General features: G+C 35.3%; 1 protein-coding gene across 1 annotated transcript in view; it reads left to right on the top strand.

Moving 5' to 3' along the window:
• Positions 1 to 17,362, top strand: part of LOC144250944 (roundabout homolog 1-like) — a 186,620-nt gene that overhangs the window by 107,358 nt on the left and 61,900 nt on the right. The window contains 3 exon segments of the mRNA XM_077794110.1: positions 2,400 to 2,544; positions 6,166 to 6,414; positions 14,728 to 15,134. Coding sequence (XP_077650236.1) covers positions 2,400 to 2,544; positions 6,166 to 6,414; positions 14,728 to 15,134 — 801 coding nt within the window.

Raw genomic sequence — 17,362 nt, 5'->3', positions numbered from 1 at the left:
TATGAACTAAAATTTAAAAGCAGCTACCACTAAACTTTAAAGGCAGCTGAAACTTTTTTCTCCCTTTTCCAAAATATAACATAAGAAATGTTGTACATATAGGTAATCAGATAAATCTGTTACCATTTGAAATAATGCTATTAAAGCAAGTAACGTTTAAGTACACTTCAGCACTGTAAAAACCTGAGAGACAATAACCTGAGATCCAGCTACTGTCTCAGTTTGTACTTTCTCTGTGATCCCTCCGTTCTTGTTCAAGAGCCTCATAAAGCAACCTCTCAGCCTAAATTTGTCCATGCCTCAAAAACCACAGAGACTCCTCCCTGTGGTCTTCATGCTGGGACAGCTGTTTGCCAGCTATTTTCCTGATAGGGGTTGCAGATGGGAGCTTGATGATACTTAAGTCCTGTTTTTCTAATTAAAGGTGGTTCATTATTAGAACTAACATGTGGCAAGTCACACCACAATGAGAACAAACTAATTGGTCTTGAATGGAGCATGTATCTGCAGGAGAGGGTAGAAATGGCACCTCCCAGCAACTGGATCAAAGTCATTGCTAGGTTCTTTTAGCCAAGTGTCTCTACCTCCTTCTGTAAAGAACATCACATTCACAGTTTGCTGCCTTCTTTTAGCTAAAGTATGCTGGTTTAAAATTTTCTAACCTGTGTTGAAATTTTTCTTATTTAAAGGAGCTTAGAAATGGCCCTTTTTCTTTGTAGATTTTCTCAGAATCTACTGTACATTAATTTGTATTAACAATGAAAATATTATCAAATTTTTTTTTCTTTTTTAAATCAAGTAAACTGACTTAAAAATGTCAAAGATCTACTTTTTGGAAAAACATAAAAACATAAAATATTTAGATATTTGAATGTTGATGTCATTTCATCTTTATATTCTTACTTATAGAGAAAATCATATTTTAATAGGGGAAAAACCCCATGATTCTAGGTTATTAATTTTCGATTGACCTTCTCCATCTCTTAGCTTAGACACTGAGACCATGATGCCATGCTGCTATTCATTACCTGTTATTCTGTGGATATTTGGTAAAACAATTATAAAGGAGTGAGGTCTGGTGAAGGTAGGGAGCAAGTAAAGCTAGTACATGAAGTACAGGAAAGGTTTGTATGGGTCAAGTCACCGGGTCAGGTGGAGTTACTACCATGCATGTGTCTCAGGAAATCCAGAGGAAGACACTGGCCAATGTTGACTCTGTCATGCATGCCCAGTCACCCCAGTACATAACAACCGAGTGACAGACAGAAACAGAGACACCCAGGCTCAGGGCTGGAGTCACAGTTTATTAGTAACAGCCTGTTCCTCAGCCCACACTTGGTGTTGTAACATACCAAGGCAAGAACATCTGGTATAACAAACACTGCCGTTAGAAAATTCCCAAGTGACTTAAAAAAAAGTAAGTCCCTCTGCCACTGAGTAAGCTAAGACCTGTGTCATATGCAGGGTGACATGTAGCTGTTTAAGTTAGGATTAAAAAAAAAAAGATCAAGACAATTCACTGATATTACAGGATCATATGAGAAAAATCAATTACAATTCAATTGCAATTAACAATTATTGTCTATAATATAAATATGATTCTAAAATATATTCAGGGGGAGAACTTTATCCCCAGATAACTTTTGACCTGAAGGTTTTAAAAGGGGAACATATGCATCTATGGTGTTCAAAGAATACACCAAATCTAAAATTGGAAAACTGTAGCACTTGAAGAATTGGGTTATTTCAAACTATTAGGAACGTTCAGCAACATTATTTTACTATAAGCCACAATTTTATAGAAACAGCGGCTGAGAAGATGTCTGTCCCTTTCTAAGAGCATTTTTTGGCTTCTTTTGTTGTTAGTTATATTAGTTCTTCCAGCATTTATTCTCATCTGTATCTGCCCTTCTGAAGAAAACTAATAATTTCATTGTGCCCAAAACATTTCAATGGACAAGTACAAATTATATATATTCAGTGATTTAATGCAACAGTGGAACTCTAATAGATGGAATCTGTATCATATTGTATTTTAGGTTTCAGCAATTAAATAATAGAAAGGCACTCCAGAAAATATGTCTACAGCTCATTTGTTTTAGATGATAATCCATAATGCAATTAATTACTGTAGGAAGATCACTATTAATGATATGACTTGTAAAATTCATTTATGGTTTTATTGCTTTTTTGCTATGCGTTCTACAGTTAAACTTGGCAATTCTTTGCTTCTTCTCTTCTATAAAATTCTGAATTAAAATTAATGAAGAAAAGTGTGTTTATCTCTATATACCTGAATAAATTATAAGATCATATTCACAGAAAATAATTAATCATGGATAATAGGAAAAAAAATTAAAGGCCAGGAATAAAAGACTTGTACTTCATTTCTTCTCTAGGAAGTCAAGGGCACAAGAAAGGGGCACGGACACCCAAGGTTCCCAAACAGGGTGGCATGAACTGGGCAGACCTGCTTCCTCCTCCCCCGGCACATCCTCGTCCCCATGGCAACAGTGAAGAGTACAGTATTTCTGTAGATGAAAGGTAGGCGGAACATAACCTGTGAATGGTATAATACATTTGCTTATACCAACCCAAGTAGTTGTTACCCTGTACTGCCAAGAGGAGACTGACTCCTGAAGTTCACAGTGTTATCTCTAAATAAGACAATGTTGATCAGTGGCGCTTTAAAACCCTCCTCAGGGATGCCCATAAAAGAATGAGTGCTCTAGAAACTTCTTTAGGAACTGGGAATTACACACACACACACACACACACACACACACAGGAAATCTTGAGTTTGTATATATAGAATTTCACATATTATTTTGTGATTTTCAAAATAGTCATGCACTGCCTAAGGTCATTTCAGTCAATGGCAGACCACATATATGATGCTCTTCCCATAATATTAAAATGGAGCAGAAAAATTCCCATTGTCTATTATTTGTACTGTACCTTTTCCATACTTAGATGTGCCTAGATACCTGACTACTTCCCCTAGTGTTACAGAGGCGTTCAGTATTAAGTATGATGATATACAGGTCCAGAGCCTAGGAGCAATAGGCTATATTATTTAGCCCGGTTTGTGTTAATGCCATGGGAGTTTGTCTAAATCTACTCTGAAGTTCAGACAGTCATGAAATCCCTAAACAAGGTGTTTCTTAGAGCATGTTCCTGTAGTTAAGTGATACATGACTGTGTTAGAATTTCTTTGACACATTGTTAAGTTTTCATAAAATAATTATGTGGATTTACATACCACAATTTCTGGAGACTACATTTTTCTTAGATATTATCACATTATGCTGAAAATTACTTGTAGAGGTTTAAACTTCCCTGAACTATTTCTCAGAAGGATTTAACAAGAACAAATAGTCCACATGAAAAAATGAAAAGTTAGAGTGCTTCCTCTCATTCCAGAATCTTTATAATTGGACATGATACCTCAAACAAAACAAAACAGCTGCTTTAGTAGTGAGATTAAAAGCAGAGAATTCTCTTGACTTAGAGAATTAACTACAAAAAAAATGAAATCTACTTGGAAATAGTCTTTTCAATGACTTTATAGAAATAAAGGCTTTGTTTTTTAATTCTTATAAAAAAGAGTTTTACAGTCCCAGCTGTGCACAGAAGACAAAACCTCTGTGCTTCTGTTTTTTAATTATTTTTAAATAACATATATTTTCAAGTAAAATTCTTTTACAAAAATGTTAACAGGCGATTCCCATTATCCATAGTAGTTATGTTTTATAAAGTTGCTGTGAACACTGAATTGGTGAATATGGAACCATTAGTCTCTAGGGGAAATACAGGGTTAGATTCTTTGAGCCTCAGGTCACAACATTTTGGTTGATCTGAGGCCTTTTTTTATATGTGTTTTGTTTAAAGCACCATTATTTAATATATATTTTTCATTAATATAGTGTCATTTCTGAGAAAACACATCTGTTATAGACACATTTTCTCTGTTAGGCACATCACAACCCTCTTAAGTTAGGAGTGCCAAGCTGCATGTTAACATTTCCTCTGGGTGCCATTTTTAACAGGGAAATCACTGATATTAAGCAAGAAAATTTCAAGCAATGTGGGCCCTAAATCAACTGTTCAAATGATGTGAGAGCTGACGAAAGAAAATATTTGTTGTCTTGTTTTGCTTCTGCTGGGTACATTCATGTCAGGTGGTTCAATTTTTTGGTGTCTTTTTGTATGTATGAAGATGGCCACAAAAACATCACTAGTATTGATATGGGGGTTTCAAATTCACTGAATCAGTGAATTTGCGAATATAGAATCTGCAAATCGTGAAGATAAGTTTGGTCATAATAGTTTGTTTTCCAGGCTATTTTAATAGAATATTTCTTCTATTTTAGTTGACTAAAAAGGGTTAAAATAAAATATGCTATTGTAGATTTAAAAAAAATACTACAAGATATACAACTTCTCCCCAAAGAGAAAGATTTGATTTGCCTGGTAAGAATGAATCTAATCTGCTGATAAGTGTTTTTCACCTTGAAAATGATAAAGTTATCAATTAAGAGCAGGGATTTTTATGGATCCTGGGACCATGCAGAGATATGGACTTTTGCAAAACTAACATGGCAGGGGTGGGAAAACTGGGAAGGCAAACGTAAGCCAGATTATGCCGATACTCAAATGCCTTGCTGCAGCATTTTTATTTTATTCTCTAAGCAATTAGAGAGCCATTTATTACTTGGAGCAAATGAACGACCTGACAGTGACTTGTATTATAGTAAAGCAATTTTGGAACAATGTGACCATGGCGAAGCAAGGAGTGACTGGCGGCAAAGAGATCAATTAAAAGATTATTGCAGTAGGACATGCAACAGATGAAAACAAGGGAACAGATTGTAGAGAGTCCTTATAGGTAGAATAGAGATGAATTGTGAGACAGGTTAATGAAGAGGAGAAAGGAATAATTCTCTTCAAGATTACTAATTTGGATAGGTGAGCAAATTGCTTGGCTACTTGATAACAAAGGAAACATAAGAAGGAGTTACAAAAATTGAGGTAGGAGGATTAGGGAATTAAAAAAGATAAAAAGCAACCACATTATTTAAGCATCAGTTTTCCTAAGGTAAAGTAAACAAGGCGGGGTGGTAGAGAACAAATAAGAGAGAGCAGTAATCAAACAGTTTATATAATGCAGTACATCTTTGTCATTCTAATCATTAAACATATTCCTGGGATAAGATAAGATAGAAAAGTGTAAGTACTCTCCAGATTTATCTTGTTTCCTACTCAGATCTAGCCCAGGAGCAGAAGAGCATTTTACTGTTTAGGGGTATTGTATTTTTCACTCACCATCCTAAATTCAAACCAACCAGTTCATTTTGTGCTCAACTGAAGAAATAATGATCTATTTGCATTTTCAAAAGAGAGTTCTATTGAACTATGTAAGTTGTTTCCAGTATCTCTCCCTTTGAAAGAATTTAGAAAGTCCTTTGCTCAGGGTCTAGAACTTCATCATCAGACTATCTGCAATGCCATCTTTGCATCTTCTTGAGAATATGTTGAACTGGAGGAATAGAACATAGTACATTTGATATATACTAAGTTAAACTATGTTAAGTGGATTTTTTTACTGTTTCTTTATAATTTCTCAGCCTGTATAATATGCTAATAATAATTTACAATCTTGCAGAGAAAAATAGTATATGTAATACTTCAAAAATCTTTATGATAGCAGACTTTTTAAAACAATGACTCCTTACTATGATTTAGAAGAATTAGCAGGGCGGTGATGTATTGCATTATATAAGTTGTAATTTCATTACATCTCTCTTGTTTATTCTCTACCACCTAAGTTGATGACATTAGCTCAGGAAAGTTGATGCTCAAATCGTGTGGGTGCTTTGTATCTTTTTTGCTTTCCTAATCCCACTGTCTCACTCTGTGTAACACTTTTCCTCTGTTTTCTTTGTGATCAAGTAGCCTAGCAGTTTCCTCATTCATCCAAACTAGAAGTCTTGTACACAATTTTTCCTTTTCCTCTTCTTCAATAAGCTCTTCCACAATTCATTTCTCTCTTCATATTTGAAAACAAGTCAAAGCTGATATTCCACTTACTATAGCAGTAGTTCATTGGGAGAAACTGAAGTAAGTCAGCATGTTCTTATAGTAACACATAACATGTTGTTTCAGCTATGATCAAGAAATGCCATGTCCTGTACCACCAGCACGGATGTATTTGCAGCAGGATGAATTAGAAGAGGAGGAAGATGAAAGAGGCCCCACACCTCCTGTGCGGGGAGCAGCTTCTTCTCCAGCTGCTGTGTCCTATAGCCATCAGTCCACTGCCACTCTGACCCCGTCCCCACAGGAAGAACTCCAGCCCATGTTGCAGGATTGCCCAGAGGAGATTGGCCATATGCAACACCCACCCGACAGGCGGTATGTGGTTTAGAAATAAATTTTAGCAGAATCAGATCATTTCCACTACTCACTGAATGCTGTCCGATGAAGCAGTTTTCAAATCACATGAGCATTTTCTTGGAGTATTTTCCCACAGTAAAGCCTGATAAAGGACATATCAGTAATACTGTTGACCATGACATTAGATTAATTGATCCCAGGGCACTTGCAACCATAAAATAATGGGTATTGATACTTACCCACTTATGATAATTACATTCAAGTACACGTGGCCTGCTAGTCTCATGACATGTTATTGCTGGTGGGTGTTTTTTGTACTTTAACTTTCGTTGTGCATGAGCAAACCACTTCTTTCTTTAGAAAAAGAGATTTTTCTCTTATCTTCTAAAATTGAGTTCCACATAATGATTTGTTCTTTCATAGCTGTAATGTCATAGTAGAATGAATGAGTTTAGTGTGTTCATTTTATGTTGACCTCAGATACCTTTACTTTAATATAGGTTGGGATTATTTTATCCAGGTTACTACACAATATGTGTGAGTGGGTGTGGGTGTGAGTGTGTGTGTTTAGACTTTTTACCCTAGTGAACATCATCATCCAATACATATTTTTGTTATCTGGGATTTCAGTTGTCATTTCTACCACATAAAAGCTATTACTGTATCATGTTAGCTCTTCTCTCATTGTTGATGATATTGTTTGTACTATTTTATTGCCCTTGACACATTATAATATGTGTCTATTGCTTTCCATATTCCTAATATCATTTGAAATCGGGTATATCATTTGCCTCAGAAGATTTTTCCTCAATATTCTTGAATGAATAACAAATCATGGTTTGTGCTGTTTGAATTTTATTCTGCAGATTAAGATAGAATTTGCAGCGTTTGCTAACAATTCTGTCATTAAGAAGTTATTACCAAATTCAAATCCTATACTTCTTAAACAGAAAGAAGTAGTTAAACCTTTCCCTGTGTGACAAGGGGAAACTTAGATTGCCATATTTTTAAATAGTATTAACCTTTGAACTTCATGAAGATTGAAAGCAAATAAGTTGTCTTTTTTTTCCTATTAGCATCACAAGCCATCTCAGTTACTTTTATTAGAAGCAAATGAGAGACGGACAGAGACCATTAAGCTTCTTTCCTTCTCTCAATAGTAACCTATTTCCTTCCACTCTCCTCTTTGTGGCCACTGGGACCCCAGATCTTCCTCCTGAATAGCCTTTTGTTTGTTTGTTTAATTATTTCTTCTGTAATCCTTTTTACCTTACTTGTAAACAAAAAACAAACATGAGTTTCCTGTCATCTGTGTGGACATTACAGACGTAGGCTCTCCCTTCAATCCTCCCTTCATTCCCTATTAACTATGTGGCTTTTAAACTTTCCGTAGCCTTCTCTCCCGGTTACAGGGTACAGACTCTCCTACTGCTGACTGTGGTTCAGCCACCTCCACCTTCCCAGTTCCTGGCTACAACTCTGCCCATTGTGTCCTAGCTTCTACACTTTTTGCTTCCATCTGTCTGCTGAAAGTAACTTCCTAATGCTAAAATCTAAAGACTTCTTTGCCCTTATTTTTCTTGAGCTCTCTGCAATGATGGCAGTTTTATAAATTGTTTAGAGAATTGAATGAGATAATGTATGTTAAGTACCTGCAGAGGGGTAAGTTTTCAGCAAATACTAGTTCCCTTTTGTCCTCCTCCTTGTGTATCACCCCATCACTTGATTTGACAATTATATTCTGATGGCTGTCAAATTTATTTAGCCAGCCCAGACCTTTTCCCTGTGTGTCACAATGATATTTTCACTTGGACATCTCCACATGTCTTAACCCAAATTGATCATCTTTGCAGTGAACACTTGCTCCTTGTCCTACTTTAATGACTACTTATTTATATACCAAAGGGATAGGCAAAAGCATAAAAAATACTTTTGCCATTTGGAGATGAGCTTAATTATCCTTCTGCCTCATCTGTGGTTTTCAAACTGTCTATGAATTAAAATATTTACCGTTTCCCTTTAATGCTAATTCCAAAATAGCCTACGATTTTATTCCTTTGTTTCCATTTCTCTTGCTACTGGACCAGGGGCCCGATCCCTGTCCCTTGGAATTTTCCCATACTCTTGAAATGATATCCATTTTTCATTCCTTTCTCTCTTTATCTTCCAATGTTCATTCATTGCATGGAAGTCTGGATCTGTTTCCCCCATTTCCAGTCCTCCTCTGGAGCCCCGCACTCAAAGCCCCTGACTGTCCTCTCTTTCCCTTCCCACAACATTTCTAATTAGTCTGTTTGAAATTCTCTGAGTTTATCTTAAACTCACCCAACATCCTGGTCTAGGACGTGCTGTTTTTTTGATTGCTTGGCAAGCATTGTTCATCTTTCCAAGTCCTGCTCAGAAACACTCCATGGAGCTTTCCTCTGATTGACTGGCAAAAATCCACCAGTCTTCTTTTTCATCTTCATCAGGCTCTGTTCCCATCTCAGTTAATCAGTTTTCTTGTTGCTTTAGTATTTCCTATTTGTTTATCTGATGCTCTATTTAAATTCAAAGCTCTCTGATGTCAGAATTCATGTCTTTCTCACGTCTTTGCCTTCACAGAATTTCCCCCACCCCCTGACCCAGTATATGATGGCTGAAATCTGATACTGAAAATGACCTACTTTCTCCTGTTTTAGGGTGACAAATACATGTATGATCTTGAAGTATACAGATGTGATTGAGAAAAACACCATACCTGCAGCACTTATAGTGAATTTAACTAGTTTTAGCTTTTAAGTTTTTTTTTTTATTTTCAGTCTATAAAGAAATTATGAATTTTATTTCCAGGATCATTGCTGGAAATAATTCTGGACACTAATAAAAAGGTGGTGTGAGCCCATTAAAAAAAAAGAAAATCCTGTTAATGCTTTTGAAATGGTGACTATAGACTCTGTATGACATTTTAAAAATACAGATAAGCAAAATGAAAATATAAAGTACCAATGATCTGTATAGTCAGAAGCAATCACTGTTCAGAGCTCAGTAAAAATCCTTTCAAACTTTCATCTCTACCTGTTTTCACATTGTTTTTAATTTGTAGCTTGCCAATATTATTTTGCAAGTTACTCTTTTAGCTGAACAGTGTATTTTTCTCTGTTGGTAACTTTTAGTGTAGACACTTGGGTTAAATAGATACTGTAATTTATGTAGCTCATTCCCTAATGTTGGCAATTAAATTGTGCCTACCCTGTTGAGACTAGATAGAGTGTTGGACTCTCATCTGTAGTTAAGTCCTTGAGTGAAGCCTCTTCTCAATCCTTTTACCTATTCAAACATCAGTCCCATCAGTCAATGACTTCTGTTTCTTATCATCCTGCCACTTCCCTAATGATGCAATCATTAGAGATAGATAGCTATTTCTCTACAGGTCTCATTCTAGAGCTTCGACCCATATATCCCAGTACTTATTCCTGCAGATTTTTACTGCCTAAATATCACTCTGAGAGAAGCACATATATTCAGCCATAAATGCACTTTTCTTGTTCCAGCAGCCATTTTCTCATGCCTGCATTACAGTAATGTTCTGCTAAGTGGTCTCAGTGCCTTTGACCCTGCCCCTTCTTCAAACTGTGCCCCTGCTGAAGGCTGTACAGAGACATTTTCCTAAAATGCAATGCTGATCAAGTTTCATCAATGCTTGAAATCTCACAATGGTTTCCCATTCCCCTTAAAATAAAGACAAGATTCCTTAATGTAGCAATCAAGACCCTTTGTGATCTGACCCCTCTGTGACTTCATCCTTGCCCACTGCCACACCCCCATCAATGTCTGTATTGTTTTACTCTTAAGTTTCTTCCAGTTCCTGGAAGAAGAACAGTTCTTGTTCACTTCAAGGTCTCTGCACATTCTGCCCAACTTCCTGGAACACTATTATCTGCTCCTTTTTCAGAGCTAACACCTATGTATTCTTTAAACTCAAAATTAAGTGGCAGATCCTCCTTCCCTAATACCACAATGAAGTGATGGGAGCCTGTTATATGTATTCCCACAACACCGTATATAGCCCCATTAGGGTGCTGACTTAATGTATTATGATTGCACACATAATGAATTGTTGATCTCTTCCACTGGACTACAAGTTCAAATAAGAAGTATATTTTATTCAGCTGAATTTCTAACATAGTGTCTGAATTCCTGTCTCTATTGCTGTCTAACAAACTACTCTAAAGCTTGGTGGCCTATAACAACCATTTTATTTTATTCACAATCCCATGTATTTGGGATTCTGAAAAAAATTCAGTTGGACAATTCATCTCTAATCTACGTGACTTTCGCCTGGTTTGGGGGGTAAGATCTCCTGCCAAGTTAGTTTTATCCCTCATATCTGATGTCCCAATATTCCTCAGCCTCCATCTCCAAAGTGTCATCACATAAGCCTGGGCTTCTCATAATATAAGGTTTCAGGATAGAGACACTTTTAACATGTCAGCTGGTTTCAAAGAAGGCAGAAAGAGAAAGTTTTCAAATCAGTTTAGCACTATATTCCGATTAGGGGCATAATCTTACTCCTTCTATAGCCTATTGGTCAAAGCAGTCACAAAGCTCATTCTGATTTAACAATGTAGAACCAAATTCCCTCTCTTGTTTCAGAAGATCATTTGAATTTAGAGATATTATTATGGGTATTTTGAAAAATGAGATCTCTCTGGCCCAGATATGTATAGTTAGTTTGTATTCAGTATGTATGCCTTAAAACTGAATCCTTATAATCCTTAGTCTCAAAATCTAGTAGGGACCACACAATAATAGATGCACAATAGATGTTTAAAGAATAAATACACTGGGGCTGGGGTTGTGGCTCAGTGGCAGAGCGCTTGCCTCACACATGTACAGCAGTGGGTTTGATCCTCAGTACCACATAAAAGTAAACAAAGAAATTGTGTCCATGTGTAACTAAAAAAAACTTTTTAAAAAAAGAATAAATACATTATTTTATGCTTGTTGATTAGGGGCGTATGTAAATATTAAAATATATGTAACAAAAAGTTAATGAAAAAAGTATTATAATACCACAATATTAATTTTATAAGCCTTAAAGGCTTGAACTATTATTAATATTGCGATTTTTCGTTCTTATGAGCTTCTAGCATATTCCATATTGTCTAAAATTAGATAAACTAAGTGACTAACATAGTAGCAACCCTTCTCTTTTTCTCATATAAGAACAATGAAAATAATATAATTAAACTGATACATATTGTTTCAAAAAATGACACTATTGCATTCACTGCAGTTAATAATAAAAATACCTTGAACAGCAAAAATAGTTTTCAAGTATGAAGTAGAAAATAGTCGAATGTTTTTTCATACAGAGAAGTTGAATATGATATTGTTAGAAGGAAAAGAAAGAAATAAGGTAAAGGAAAATTAAATATCTTGTCTTTTTACAAACTAGGTAATAGTTGATTATACAAAAAAAATTGAAACTACACTAGTGTTAGAAAAAAGGATTTGAAAGGTATGGATTTTTTTCCCCTTTTGTCTTTTTCCTGGTACATGCTATATGGTGAACTGTAGAGACACCTGCCTTCATAAATTAATGGAATCACCCCTTTCTTTCTTGAACATATTTATGAAGGCATCATTTTTGTAGGAGCCTAGAGTGTTGTGAGTCACAGTCATATACTTGTACATTATTTCAGAAGATGCTGAAACCCCTCAGGGGGAGGAATCTAAAAGGTTGAGGTTCGTTTGCAACAAGCCCCACTTGAATGCAGCATCTCGAAATAGCTTTTTGTTTTCAAGTAGAATATATTACATATTTCAAACTGTATATGTTTATCACACATTCCCCGGGATGGCCTTATTTACAGATGGTTTGAATACATTTTTTTCCTGTCTTTCTTCAGAATTTGCACGTGTTGGTAGTAGTTAAAAGACAGCCCTTGTTTAACATTTTTGCTCTACAGAATGTGAATTATCCAAACAGCAATGCTGGCATCCTTTCACAGGGAAGCTGGCCATTCTACACCCCTTTATTGATGGTCAAAACAGTACCCTTTGTACTAAAAACTCTTACATGACTGTAAAAAAAAAAAGAAATTTCTTGTGGTATTTTGGATGTGCATGCTTACAAAGGCTGCAAATTAACTTTTAAGTATGCTATTTTATTGCATTCCAAATTAAACAAAGGTTTTCCTCCTATGTGTATGACAGAATCCACATTGAAAGAATTATCCATTTTAATCTCTTAAATAACTCCAGCTTTGGCACATTTTTCATATTTCTTCTAGTGCCACACACAGACACATTACAAACCACCCAGAAATGAAAAATGATGAATTATATTAAAGAACCCTGCATGTGTGAACATATAAAAAATGTGTAATAATGTATACTTATATATACATAGTCCTTTACTAAAACATGTTATTTTTGTTTCTTGTGTCTTTAATTCAAATATAACTGAAACATACCTCTCCTGGCGTGCGCGTGCATGCACACACACTCACACACACACACCTCTCTTGGCATACGTTTTGTGTGTGTGTGTGTGTGTGTGTGTGTGTGTGTGTGTGTGTGTGTTTGTTAATACCATTCCTAGAAGGAAGGAAGGTCATGATGTTGGAAGCAAAATTTGAGTTTAAATTCTGAATTTTAGATACCCTACCTTTAAGAACTTTGACAAAATCCTTAATTCCTCTGAATTTCAATATCCTCACATATAAAATGATAATTTAAAAAGTAACTCAGAAAATTGCTCTGAGAATTGAGATAACATTGTAAAATATGCTTAGATACAAAATATGTGCTCAGTGAGTTAGTTGTTGTGTTTAAAATAATTATCATTTATTTTAACTGTCATGTGCTGAATCTGTGTTTTTTAATTCTATGAAATCAGGAGTGCAGGATCTGATGAGGTGCTGTCATGAACCTTCTGCTTGATAGTCCCCCATTGTGTCCTATCTTTGACCTTGCATCTTCTGAGCATCACTGTGTGTTTGTTTCCCTTTTTTGCAGGCATGCTCTTAATTAGGTGCTGTTCTCTTGTTATTCTTCTACCTTGAGAATAACACCTTTTCATAACTTTTCTTTCACTTAAGTCCAAATGCTCTCTATCTTCTCAGACATCTTATATTCACTGGAGTATATTGGGTAGCGTTAGTAGAAAGACTGCTTTTAACTGATGTTCTTCAAGCCTGTGGAGAGGTGGCTGAAACATCAGTTACTCTGTGAACTAAGACTGTGGGATACTACTTAATTTTACCCTCCTTTTTGATCCTTAACTAATTTCAGGTCATTAGAAAAAAATATCTTTAAGCATATTATTAAAGAGATAGATAGAATAACAGAAAACCAAGGAAGTTTAAAACAGCCAAATACCTTCATTTAAACTCATAAATGAGTAAATTAGAGAAAAATTGCTCTTGGGTCCCATAGCTTTTAAAATGAATGTATAGGGGCTGGAGATGTGGCTCAGTGGTAGCGCGCTCGCCTGGCATGCGTGCGGCCTGGGTTCGATCCTCAGCACCACATACCAACAAAGATGTTGTGTCCGCCGAGAACTAAAAAATAAATATTAAAAATTCTCTCTCTCTCTCTCTCTCTCACTCTCTTAAAAAAATAAAAAAAATAAAATGAATGTATAGTATTATTTAATACATATATGTTACATACATATTAAAATACGAAAGGAATTGTGTTATGTGCTGAATATGTTTTTGTTAATTCTATGAAATTTTACTATTTATAGTCTAGTTGAATTGACTTCGTTCACTTGGAATTGTAGAGTGGCAATAAAGAAAAGGGAAAGAAATGAATGTTTTGGAGTGAATTGGGGATGAATGAATGTTGTCTTTGGCAATAATAAGCTATCGATAATTTGGAAAGTCTTTAGGACAAATATGTAGTTGGATGCTCCCCAAAAGAGTATTAATCAATGAAGTGGAACAAACTATGTTATAGGTGCATACATGAATATTTCACAATGAACCACACTATTGTGTATAATTATAATGCACTAATAAAAACATTAAAATATGTATCACTTCCTATTTTAACTTTTAAAAACTTTTCAATTCAACCGATAAACATGAGACTTAGCTGAGTATATTTCTATAAAACTTGAATAAAATGTACTGCAGGGAAGCCCCTAAGTGAGATACAAACCAAAGTAAAATCAAACTCTGATATAAAAGATTTATAGCCTTTTTTTTTCTCCCTCTGAGCAATTCAGCTCAACAGAAGCAAAGATCAAATCAGTTTCCTTGTGAATTTCTGGTTGCTTCATTGGGTCCTGACTTAGATAATGAGCTGAGCTCTTGCTCTTGATTCCTCTCCATGCAGAAGGCAGCCAGCGAGTCCTCCTCTGCCTCCGTGGCCGATTTCTCCCCCGCACACCTATGGCTACATTTCAGGACCCCTGGTCTCAGATATGGATACGGATGCGCCAGAAGAGGAAGAAGATGAAGCCGACATGGAAGTTGCCAAAATGCAAACTAGAAGGCTTTTATTGCGTGGGCTTGAACAGACCCCTGCCTCAAGCGTTGGGGACCTGGAGAGCTCTGTCACTGGGTCCATGATCAACGGCTGGGGTTCAGCCTCAGAGGAGGACAACATCTCCAGTGGGCGTGCCAGTGTTAGTTCTTCCGATGGCTCCTTTTTCACTGATGCTGATTTTGCCCAGGCAGTGGCAGCAGCCGCAGAGTATGCTGGTCTGAAAGTGGCGCAAAGGCAGATGCAGGATGCTGGTGGTAAGTCGGGCACTTTCCCCAAGCCACAAAGAAAGCTCAATGTGTGTGCATTAGTGCTGGTTAGCACCTATGGTCTGGTGTCTAATTTATAACTACTTTTTCTTTTCTTTTTTTAATTGAGTAAGGAAACCAAAGTCCAAGAATATAATTTATTTGTATTATTTTCTTTCTTTCCTTCCTTTTTTTTCATCAGACTTTTAAACTCTGCATTTATTGAATAAATGCTATATAATGAGAGTAAAAAGAAGTTAATTCAAATGTCCTCATTTTAAGTGTAATTGTATAAATATATATGACTGTATATCTGTGTGTCTGTTTCACACTGATTGGTCTAGTTTCTTTAAGGTATGTATTTACTCAGTTAAATGAGCTTTGTGTTGCTCAATGCATAGTATGTATAAAGTAAACCAGATAAAATTTATTGTGATAATTCTTTTATTTCATTTAATCATATGTTCCGTCAAAGAAATATTTACATATCCAGGTGGGACAGTCAGCCATTGGAAAATAGGCTATTTCTTTTTGAAACTCATTTCCTCGTGGCTTTTCAAACTAGAATATTAATTTAATTGGGAAAAATTAAAGATTTGGATAACACACACACATTTGCAAGCATAAATATTTTCCCTCTTTGATCTAATAATTGAGAGAGCAGGTTAATCCAGATGCACATAATAAATTTTCTGTTTCCCTTTCTCATTGCCAGTAACCTATTTTTAATGAGAATGTATCTCTTATTATGTTTTAACCCATTTTTGCTTATTGCCTTCTCCTCCCAAGTATGATAAAGAAAATAATTTGAATATAAAATAGATTTTTATATGATTTAATTTGTGTAGGATGAATCTATGTTTATATTAATACATATATTCATATTATTGTGTGGTGCATTCGCGTGTGTGTGTGTGTGCACACGCATGCATGTGTATTTCTCGAGTCTAAAAATGCAAGTAGTAGAATAAAAGAATGTGGTCATCAAAAAAAGAGATAATATTTAGGAAAAAGAAAAGACTATCACAACAATTGATACTTGTTACTTAGTTGTTTTACTAACAACTACCACATTGGTAATTTTCTGTGTTTTCTAGATACTTCATTGGTCATTATTTTTTATCAGTATAGAATATTTTCAGAGAAAATTTAACTTGCATCGTTAAGTCATCTCTATAAATTTTTTTATCCTGAATATGTTGCATAAAAAAAGATTTCTAATTTTCTTCATCTTATTATTATGGAATATATATATATATATATATATATATATATATATATATATATATATATATATGTATTTTAGTCAGGTCTATATTTTATGAAATTTAGACAAATATCTTTTCTTCCAGTAGCTGCTGAATTCAGTAAAATATTCAAACCTAATTCTGTTTCTTAATGAATAAATAACCTTATATATAGCTTTTGTTTCCCTTTCCTTTTTAATTCTCTGCTAAAAAAAAATACAGGAAATTAAGCATCTCAGACCACTACTTTCAGATTGCATTAAGGGTGTTTTTCAGTTCATTAAATCAGGAAAACATAGAAATGATGTTGAAAATTCATCTGTAAAGGACCTTATGCCTTAGGGTCTATGAGCAGTGGATGGCCTTACACAATAGAATGAGTAATGGGCTTCCTCTCAGCCCTAATTCTCTGTTTTCATGGATATGTAACGTTAATTGTAATAGTCTCTATCACAGCTAAGGAGAGGTTTTGGTTTAATATTTTATTATATTGTAATTGAGTAGCATTTCTGGTTTTCTCTTGGCTCATGATTATAATGAACTAAATACATGTCTGCCTATTGCAGTGTTCTTTTCAGGAAATGGTGGTGCTCACCATGTGACTTGAAGTTAATATGAATGAATAATCCAATCACCTTGCTTCTCACTTGGCTGCATTAATGTCTATTATTTAATATGCTTGGGTTAGCATTTTTAAATGTGTTCATTTCTCTGTATGTGGCTTCTTCTGTTTATAGTCAAAATATATGTTGTCAGGTCTGTTTTAAATTTCTTATGGTACTAAGGAGTTCTGGGTTTGTGACTGGATTTTGTAGAAACCAAAATAGGGAAGGTCACCAGAAGGCCAATGGCTCTTCATTGCCCTTCTGGGTTAAGTATGTTGTACCTGTTGTAATAGATCATCTACGTGGGAGAGCCAGAGAGTTTGATAGCACTGAAATGCACCATGTCTGATTGGTAAATTCAGTTCCCATTGGTATCTGGAGTATT

This window comes from Urocitellus parryii, chromosome Y, assembly GCF_045843805.1.
Source record: "Urocitellus parryii isolate mUroPar1 chromosome Y, mUroPar1.hap1, whole genome shotgun sequence".
NCBI classification, from domain to species: Eukaryota; Metazoa; Chordata; class Mammalia; order Rodentia; family Sciuridae; genus Urocitellus; species Urocitellus parryii.
Note: the sequence above shows the minus strand (reverse complement) of the source record. Positions and strands in the feature narration are given on the sequence as shown.